The following is a 10,946-nucleotide window of genomic DNA, read 5'->3' on the forward strand; positions in this document are numbered from 1 at the left end:
GCATACACTTTTATGTACACTGTATATTAACGCAAATCAAAGCAAAATTAGTGACTTGTTAAATCGATGAGTTTACATGTTGCGGTTTTTACGTGTATTTATATGTCTTGTTATGAGTGGAGGGAACAGTGACTTTTTTTCCTTTTATTTTCTTTTTAAAAAAGCATTTGGTTTTCTCTTCTTGAAAAAGCAAAATATCCTTACCCCCATGTGTTTTTTTTTTTTTCATTAAGGAATTTGCTTGGGGTTCCCGATTTTTATAAATAGCGTCGTGTAGTTCATATTCATTTTCCTAAAGCAGCTTGTTTATACATACACCTTTCTTAAGCTGCTTGTTTATACACTTTATTTTAGCCGCTTTTTTATGTACTCTGTTTTTACATATATATATATATTTTTTCTCTTTTTTTTGCATGCGCTTGTTTTGATTAATTTTTTTTTTATATGAAAAATGTCCTTTTCACAACTTCCACTGCTTCCCCCACCCCTCCCTTAATGTACCTATTTTTATTTAATTTATCTGTAAAAGGAAAAAAAAAAAAAAATGTGTATAATTTTGTTTACCAGATGAATGGAATTAATGTTTTTGCATAACCTTATTTCCAAAAGGATAAATAATGAACACAAAAAAGTATAGACGTAAAAATAAGAGCAAAAAAAAAAAAAAAAAAAAAAAAAAAAACTTAAAGAAGAATAAAAAAATATGATCGTGCATGTATATACATAAGTAACAAATTCCACATGTACATATAAAAAAAAATATATAACACACTTTATGTATACCTTATATATATATACATAATATGTATATATATATATAGTTCCAACGGAGCTAGCTGCGCTCATAAAAGCGTGGACATTTATGCATAATAGTCTTCTTTTTTTTTGCAAAATAAAAGAAAAAAAATTTAATTTTGTAGAAATGTAGAAGTGTGCTAATAAATCTATGTTGATATAAAAAACCTCGTGCAACCACTACAATGAAGTAATGTTATGTTTTGATAAATAGTTCTTTTTTTTTTTTTTTTTTTTTTTTTTTGAAAATTTTTTATATGAACACTATTTGCATAAGTCAGAAGAATTTTCGTTATTTTACCTGACTTGTGTAATCTTTTTTTTTTTTTTTTTGGCCACATTCATATGAAAAAATTCTTACAAAGTCTTTCTATTTATTTATGTTAAAAAAGTATATGCACAAAAGCACTAGGGATAAACACAAAAATAGAAAGAAAAAAAGACTCGTCCGAATTGATAAGAATAATCAGGATAGAGGAAGATCAGTCTCAGTATTTCTAGTTAATAAAAAGACAATCCCGAAAGGCACGCAAGGTGGTTATAACAAAAGAGAAAAAAAGAAATAAAGCATAAAGCCACAAAATAAAATACAATAAAGTGTTAAATACAACAAAGTGTTAAATACAACAAAGTGTGAAGAACAACAAAGTGTTAAATACAAATAAAATAAAAATATAATAATACGTGACACAAAGACAATATAGAAGAAACGAAATAACGCTAGTTCAGCCCGTCCGAGCACAGCGACATGGCTGAAACAAACGAACTACATATACAAAGAAAGAAAAAAAAAATGCCAAAAAAAAATATATACATTATATACACAATCTCAGTTCTCACAGTATAACTGAATTTCAAACTGTATTGTATGTAAATATCAACTCCATTTTGAAGGAAAATATTTTTTTTTTTTTTTTTTTTTTTTTTTTTAAAATAGAAACATAAAAACAATGGGATTTTTAAAAATTGGAACCCCATTAAGTTGGGAAGAAGTTCAACATGTAAAGTCTTTAATAAGGTTATATGGAATATTACAATTTGTTCATACGTACAAATGCAATAAGGACAGGGTAGATGAGAACATAATGTTTGGAGATGAAATAGAATATATTATTATTCGAAATGATGAAAATTTAAAGGAATCATCAGCTCTTCTATGCGCAACCGATTTGATAGATGAAATGATGAATTTAGAAAGTGTTACTGATTGTCAATATGGATCCCATTGGACTCCTGAATATTCCTCTTTTACTATTGAGGGAACACCGTCTGTTCCGTTTAAATTTGACATAAATTCATCGCCCTTTGTTGAAGATTGTATGCGTATAAGGAGAATCAAATTGAATAATGTTCTAAGTACTATTACAGGTGTCCGAGCCATTACTTTGCCGTGTTTCCCAAACGCACTTTTAAAGAATAGTCTTTTAATGGCCAAAAGGGTTACACAAGAAGCGAGCAAGAAGAAGAGTGATAAGGAAAAAGGTTTTGCATCTTTATCTGCATCCTTATCTGTATCTGGTTACGATTATGGGGAAGTAAAGAGGGGAGAATCCACCTTGAATCTAGCAGTGGCAATGGAAAAAAATATAAATATAAAAAAATCAGAAAAGGGAGAAAATGAGTTTTCCAAGGGGATTATTTTGCTTAGGAAATATAAAACATCACTAAACGATAGCACTCAAGCAGATACGGAAGAAAATAAGTCCAGTAATTTTATGAGCACTGATGTAACTCCACAGAAAAATGACGAATTATTATTGCAAGATATTTGTGAGGACGAGCTGAAGGAGCAGAGAAATGAAAGGGAAGAAAAGAAGCAAGGACAAAAAGTAAATGTAGAGAAAGAATCTATTTTATTGGACGAAACGAATGTAGTGGAAGAATCTAATTTAGTGGACGAAACGAATGTAGTGGAAGAAGGTATGCCAAATGAGCAAGACATCTTTATGAACACAGTAAAAGAAAATTTGTTATTTGAATGTGACGTGTTCAAACCAGAGCACACCAGAAATTACAGTAATAGCTGTTTAGTAACTGATATGGTTATAAGTCCACATGCCAGATATGTGACGTTAACAAAAAATATAAGGAAACGTAGAGGAACCAAAATAATTTCATTTAATGAAATTTACAAAGATGTGCACACAGAAGAGATGCCCCGATGGAAATTATCATTAGACAAAACGGATAAGAGACTTTTTAAGAAAATAAAAAAAAAATATATTCTTGAAGATCACTTGATCTGGAATAAGTCTATGACAAATAGGAGGAAGCCAAAGCACGCTAGTGAAAATACATCTTCGTGTTTAGGCGAAAATGGAATAAAATTATCAGAATCATCATTGTTAGAAGATTCTAAGGAAGATGTCTCTACAAAAGACACACAAAGGTGTCTACTAGACACAGTAATAAAAAATAGTCTCTTCAGCAATATGGACGATGAAAAAGATTACATTTATGTATATGATAGGGATTTTATTCAAGAATATTCAGAAAAGTGTAAAGATCCAATTAAAAATTATGTATATTTAGATGCAATGTTTTTCGGGATGAGTATGTGTTGTCAACAAGTAACTATGTCCTTTCCAACGATAGATGATGCAAAATATTTATATGATCAATTAGCTATTATCGCTCCTTTATTTTTGGCTCTAACAGCATGTACTCCATATTTAGGAGGTTTTCTCACGCAAACAGATACGAGGTGGAGAGTCATCTCTAATAGTGTTGATTGTAGAACAGAAGAAGAATTAGCATATATCTGCAAGCCAAGATACTCTGGAATTTCTTTATACATATCGAACGAATTGCCTCTAAAACAAAATTATCATTTTTATAATGACATAGATGTTGTATTAGATAAAAATGTGTACGATAAATTGATAAAAGAAAATGTTGATGACTTTTTAGCTAGGCATATTGCCTCCCTATTTGTTAGAGATCCAATAGTGGTATTTCAAGGTTCTTATAACGAAAATGATATACAGTCGATTGAAAAAAGGATAAGAGAATTAACTTCAAGCTTGTCGAAGGAACCAGATAGGGAATATGAACATGATGGAGGATGTCCCACAACCGGATCTCATACAGAGCAGGATAGGAGCGATCAACATGCGTCTTCAGTGGACAGCAACTCGAACACTGTCAACCGAGCTAATAAGATGAACTGCATCTACTTAAGTGACAACTTCAATTTTTTGGAAGATTATGAAGAAAAGGTTCTCTCATCACATCAGCATTTCGAAAATTTTCAAAGCACAAACTGGAATAGTGTAAGATTTAAACCTCCCCCCATATTAGACAATCATTGTAATAGTCCAAGTTCCATAGGATGGAGAGTTGAGTTTCGAACCCCAGATATTCAGATCACGGATTTTGAGAATGCATGTGTTGTTACATTAATCATGGTTTTATCAAAGTTTATTTTAAAAGAAAAATTAAATTTGTACATACCTATGACCATGTTAGAGGAGAACCTATTCCGTTCAGCAAATAAAGATGCAATTTTGAAAGAGAAATTTTTCTTTAGAAAAAATTTGAATTATGATACGACGAATAATGAAATTGAGGAGAAAAGTATATATGACATATTTTTTAATGAGGAAAATGGAATTTTTTTTTTGTGCTCTAAATATATAGAAGAACAATTTAGTGAAGGATTATTAACACAGTCTGCTAAGAATAAAATAGATGAATATATCGAATTTGTAAAATTAAGGTGTAGTGGAAAAATATGTACAGGTGCAGCATATTTGAGAAATTTTATTTTAAACCATCCAGCATATGAAAAGAACTCCTACATTAATAGCAAAATTAATTATGATATTTGTAAATTGATAGCCGATATAGGGAAAGGATTGATAATTCCACAAGAACTGCTAGGAGTTTTTGTGGATCCCTATAAGGAAAGAATTAAAAGTGACTTACGGCAAATTAATGAAAGTCAATACCTCAAGTCTCTCGCTTATAAATTTATTTCTGGAGAAGATTACACGCAATACCTCCTTCTTAGCGAGGCTATTAAGGACGACCAAGATTACTATACTGGTACGAGACGCACAAATTATGAAGAATCTATGGATAATAATACCCTTGATTTCGGAAAAAAGTTATATCAGCTGAGTGCATAAAATGGAGGAGAAAAAGGAGAAGAAGAAGGAGAAGAAGGAGAAGGAGAAGAAGGAGAAAAAGGAGAAGAAGAAGGAGAAGAAGGAGAAGAAGAAGGAGAAGAAGAAGGAGAAGAAGAAGGAGAAGAAGCAGAAGAAGAAGGAGAAGAAGAAGAAGAAGAAGAAGAAGAAGGAGAAGAAGAAGGAGAAGAAGAAGAACGTAGAAAAGAAACGAGAAATAAGTGTATCCGTTTTGTTTGTTTTAATTTTTTTTTCATTATCTCAACCATTGACTGTTTTTTTCATAAATTCTACTTTTTTCACTTTTCTTTTTTTCACAACTTTTTTCACTTTTCTTTTTTTCACAACTTTTTTCACTTTTCTTTTTTTCACAACTTTTTTCACTTTTCTTTTTTTCACAACTTTTTTCACTTTTCTTTTTTTCGCAACTTTTTTCACTTTTCTTTTTTTCGCAACTTTTTTCACTTTTCTTTTTTTCACAACTTTTTTCACTTTTCTTTTTTTCACAACTTTTTTCACTTTTCTTTTTTTCACAACTTTTTTCACTTTTCTTTTTTTCACAACTTTTTTCACTTTTCTTTTTTTCGCAACTTTTTTCACTTTTCTTTTTTTCGCAACTTTTTTCACTTATATTTTTTTCACGTCTATTTTTTTTACCGTTTCCGGCATCCATTTTTTATTTTTTACCACTTACAAAAGGAGGCGAACGAATCCATTGCTCCTCGATGAACAAAGCCAATTTGAGAAATCACAATGCGGGAAGAACTGGGAAAATAATCTTTTTCTACTTCCCCCGTGTAACACTTTTTCCAATTTTTTTTCGAATATATGGAAAATATGCTTGAAAATGAACATTTTTTTTTTTTTTTTTTTATATATAATTTTTTTCCTATAAAAATGAAGCAGCATACGTATAAATTCCGTAAATTCCATAAATCGTGGGAAAAGTGTGAAAAATGTGTGATAAAAGCATAATGAAAGCATAATGAAAATTGTGTAAAATTGGGATATGTAAAACATGGCTTCTGGGGTGACGAAAGGGAGGAAAAAAAAAAAAAAAAAAAAAAAAAAAAAAAAAATGCGGATGAGGGGGGGGGGGGGGGTTGGTCACTTGGCTTTGCATTTAGTTATGCAATTGCTTTTGCGTTCCGCTACACAATGGGATGTGCGGGCGTCTCTGCACCCAGCATAAGGGAGTGTAAGGGGTTGCCACAACGTATATATATATATATATATATATTTATATATATTTATATATACATATCTAGTCATCATTTTCATCCTCCTTTGCATCATCATCCTCTTCCTCATCCTTCTCGTCATCTTCATCATCCTCTTCTTCATCCTTTTCGTCATCTTCATCATCCTCTTCCTCATCTTCATCATCATCATCGTCATCATCTTCATCATCTTCTTCATCTTCATCATCAAATTCTTCATCAAAATCTTCATCAAAGTCATCAAAATCTTCAAGACCTAGGTAATATGACAATGGGTTGTGCCAAATTTCTCTTCTAATTAATTCTCCTACATCTGGTTTATCTTGTAATTCTTCTGTTGTAAACCATTCAAATATAGACCATTTTGGCATTTCATTATCTAAATCAGATCTATTATTAGAAACAGCTGCAATTGGACTTTTTCCATCTTTCCATTTAATACGAGTGCATTCAACAACCTTTTCTTGATTATTATCAAATGTCACATGTTTCACAAGAGTTAGTGGTTCCATATATTCCTTCGCCTTTTCATTAAATGTGAACGTTATTTTATAAGATCCATTGTTATCCATATTATCTTTTAAATCTAACTTTACTAGACAATTTAAAATTTCAATATCTTCTGGTACTATATCATTTAATGCTGGATGTTTTCTCAAAGTGTTTGCCCAAAAACCTGGAACCTTCTGGATAATTTCATCTCTCTTTTCAAAAAGTGGTTTTTTTTTCTCGTCATACTGCTTCTGGATGTTCATTTGTTCATGTGCGCATTTTATATCGAGTTGTTCTATATCTTTTTGAACTGAAAAAATGGACAGAAGCGCGAGAAAAAAAAAAGAAATGTGATGTGGTGCAATGTGATGCAATGCGATGTAATGTGATGCAATGCGATGTAATGTGATGCAATGCGATGTAATGTGATGTAATACAATTTAATGTAATGCAAATTAATGTAATATTGGGATGGGTTCTCGTGTTGAGTATGATGTGCCATGACATAACCACAATGCTCCCCACCATGCAATGCAGAGAGAAACATTCAGAAGATACGCTAAATGTGGAGGTCACAAACGCCTACACATCGTGTATAGAACATATCCGAACACTTTTGCATTTCTTATTGTGTAAAATTTTTCTTACTGTCTTCGAAATCTTTCATGAAGGGTATCAATGGATCATCATTGTCAATTTTGCTGCGGAAAATCGAGAAAAGGAAAATGGTGTCGTTTACATATATATATATATTATTGCAATATATTTTAGCCAATTTGCACATTTGGGGATGTAAAAAAAAAAACACCATTGCATATATATCTATGCCAATGGTGTTGTCACATAAATGATTAATGGGTAAATTTTTCTCTTTTTCTAGTTTTCTCTTTTTTCATTTCTCCCACCCCTCCTCCCCCGTCACTCTATCTGTCTCTATATCTCTACATCTCTGTATCTGTATCTATATCTGTCTCTATCTCTACTATTCTCTATTCTTGCACTTTAACGTGGCAAGAACTATGGGAATATTTTTGTTCATTTGGGTTCTTATATATCTTACGTAGGAATGCATTAACATAGATATTGAAAGTCATGTAAGCATAATGTTTGGATGTGATGTAACAAGCTTAACAACATAACCACAAAAAAAAGGCAGCAAAAAAAAAGGCAACAAAAAAAAAGGCAACAAAAAAATAGGACGACAAAAAATCCTACTTCTCTCTCATGTTGTCATATGTAACTGAATTTTTGTACCCTTTGGAACAAATGCACATTCCAACAGTATAATTTGCGTGGGGGAATGCATTATACATATATATATATACATATATACATTTGTACATGTGTTGGGGCCACACTTACTACTCTCACCACCAGCTATAACAACGTAAGTCATTCCATTAGATTAGTCATGGTTGTTGCTATTCTTACCTGTGCTTAGGATCAGTTGTATTTTCAACGGAATTTTCTGAACGATCTCTCTTCATTTTTACCTACTGTGCGTAATGAATGTTTCTGCAAAGGTTCGTATATATCTATATATGTGTATATATATATGTATGTGTTTATATATATATATATATATGTGTTTATATATAAGTATGTGTTTATATATATGTATGTGTTTATATATAAGTATGTGTTTATATATATGTATGTGTTTATATATATGCTGATCGAAAAATTTATAAATTAAAAAAGGATGAGTAATTGAATCAACAAATGACAAAAGGCGTGGTTTTTATGTTGTCATAAGGAACCGTTTGAAAAAAAAAAAAATAAATAAATAAACATAATTAAATAGAATAAAATGTAATATGGAACTATTAAATAGTATCAAAAATGGTGTTGATATTATTCCAGATTAGGGGTATTAAAATAAAATAAAACTTGCTAATTTTTTTCAATTGCTTATTTAAAAAAGAAAAAAAAGAGGGAAGAAAGAAGCAAAAAAATGCAAAAAAAAAAAAATAAAATGATTCCATCACCCCAGATTCATATATACTCGTCTCCATATAAATTCCACAATACAATATATTTTCAACTTGAATGTTATGCATACCTACAAATCATGCATGGAACACGTGAATTAAAAAAAAAAAAAAAAAAAATGATTCATCTTGCTGCCGAAGAAAATTGCTGAAGCGGTGCATATAGCTATATATGTATATATATAGTACATATCAGTATATGCATATGTAATATGTATATGTAATTTGTATACGTAATTTGTATATGTAACATGTATATGTAAGTATTATATGTATGCATATGTATGTGCATGTATATGTATGGTTAAGTCACTACTCCCATGTGGAAAAACAGGTAAAGCAAGAATGCTACCTCAGTGCAATTGGTATTAGTTATACATGCAGCATACCTACATATATATATATATATATATATATACACATACATACTGTTAGTGTAATAAACATCATTTACGAAATTCATAGATACACATATGTGCGTAAACAGGGAGTTTGAATTCATATAGAGCAGGTTTATTCCTAGAAATCCGTTTTCTCCCATGCATGTATGAGCATACATATATGCATGCATACCAGAGGATTAGCTCACCGAACGAGTAACAAAATCGTGTATAAGTCAGATATGAATAAATGCACGATGACTTACATATATACACAATACAAATGTGGGACGCAAAGTCCAAACTCACTCTCCCCTTTCTCATATTGAACATAATAATTGTCTCGTAGTTGCCTTAAAAAAAACGTTCACTTTGTTTTTTTTAAAAATAGTGGTGCATGCATAATGTTATAATATGTATATGTATGTATATATGTATGTATTTCTTATAACATACGAACAGAACATCTTTGCGCCTTTTATGTTTACCCCTCTAGGTAAGCAACATGGTTTTTTTTTTTTGTTGCTTCTTTTTCAACCTCTTGCTCATGGATCGAAGGAAAGGAAATTTCTTTTTTTTTTTTTTTCCTACATTTTTTGACTTTTTTCTTTTTTCTTTTTTCTTTTCTTTTCCTCCATATTTTGACTTATTTCTTTTTTTTTCTTTTGGTGCAGGGGGTGGAGGCGGGATTGAACTTAAGCAAGTCAACAAATTCTGCAAGTTATTCATTTACTTGTATAAATATTGATACATTTGTTTTTTCTTCCTCGATCACTCTCTTTTTTTTTCTTTTTTTCATTATTCCCTTTTTTGCAAAATTGACGAGAGTTCTAAAATGAAGTAAAGAAGTGTTGCGCATCTCTCCTTGGGTGTAAGGTATATATATACATATGCATACATATAAACACATATGCATATATAATACCAACTCTATTACAGTTGTACGAGTTCGTTTTTCAAATTTATTGCACTCAGTTGTCACAGGAACATTGCTGACTTTTGCACTACTTTTTAGCTAACACTTCACAACTTGTGAGACTAGTATTTTGTTCTTATGCTGGTCGCATTGATGTTTTCCCCCTCTGCGACAGCACAAACAATTCGAAATAAGGAAAAGCAAAAGTTGCACAAATGAAAGAAAAAGTCAAAAATGGAGGGGAGGAAAAAAAAAAAAAAATGTAAAGACACGTATGATTGGGAATGTAAAAATTGGGAAAGACATATATATATATTCTCCATATAGACATTAATCGAAGAAACAGTTGCAAAATTGTGTATAATGTGTATGTGTATTTTTGTACCATCACAAAAGTATGTTATTCTTCTGTGCATATAAATATATTAACTAATACTGGATATGTAGATTTTTCTTTCTCAACTTGTAATCAAACGATTTTGTTAAAAAAATGTTTTATACACACAAACGGGTAGTAGAGGTTATAAATATATAACAGTTGCGTCATTCCGTGTATCAAACTTTTAAAAATTTTTTTTTTCTTTACCTTGTATAAAAACACGAGTGGGATTCGTGTGTAACTGTTCCTGTTCCTGCTGGTATTTTTTATTTTATTATTATTTTTTTTTTTTTTTTTTTTTTTTTACGCACGTCCTAATTCGATTTTGTAAGGTGTGTACAAAAAGTATATATGAGATATTTTCTGGGATAACTTTTTCTCTTATTAATGGATATACACAATGTTATGAAAATATGTTTAGGGAGTTATATATGTAAGTTGACAAAAAAAAAAAAAATAAAGTAATAATAACGCAAAAATAGTGTGATACTGAAGTAATAATGAAGTAATACTGAAGTAATAATGAAGTAATAATGAAGTAATAATGAAGTAATAATGAAGTAATAATGAAGTAATAATAACGTGATAATAACGTGATAATAACGTGATGATAAGGTAATAATAACGTGATGATAAGGTAATAATA

The 10,946-nt window shown here is 30.4% G+C and overlaps 2 protein-coding genes across 2 annotated transcripts; one reads left to right on the forward strand and one right to left on the reverse strand.

Annotated features, from left to right (window-relative positions):
* Positions 1-1,745: 1,745 nt before the first annotated feature.
* PGO_071670 (gamma-glutamylcysteine synthetase) lies at positions 1,746-4,925 on the forward strand (the record flags this gene model as incomplete). Its single annotated transcript, XM_028687040.1, has 1 exon — positions 1,746-4,925. The coding sequence occupies one exon, from the start codon at positions 1,746-1,748 to the stop codon at positions 4,923-4,925; it is 3,180 nt and encodes a 1,059-aa protein (XP_028542841.1).
* A 1,261-nt stretch (positions 4,926-6,186) lies between these two features.
* Positions 6,187-8,121, reverse strand: PGO_071680 (nucleosome assembly protein 1; the record flags this gene model as incomplete). Its single annotated transcript, XM_028687041.1, has 3 exons — positions 6,187-6,944; positions 7,283-7,335; positions 8,066-8,121. The coding sequence occupies 3 exons, from the start codon at positions 8,119-8,121 to the stop codon at positions 6,187-6,189; spliced, it is 867 nt and encodes a 288-aa protein (XP_028542842.1).
* Between the last annotated feature and the right edge of the window lie 2,825 nt (positions 8,122-10,946).

Source organism: Plasmodium gonderi (assembly GCF_002157705.1).
Source record: "Plasmodium gonderi DNA, contig: Chr07, whole genome shotgun sequence".
Taxonomy (NCBI): Eukaryota; Apicomplexa; class Aconoidasida; order Haemosporida; family Plasmodiidae; genus Plasmodium; species Plasmodium gonderi.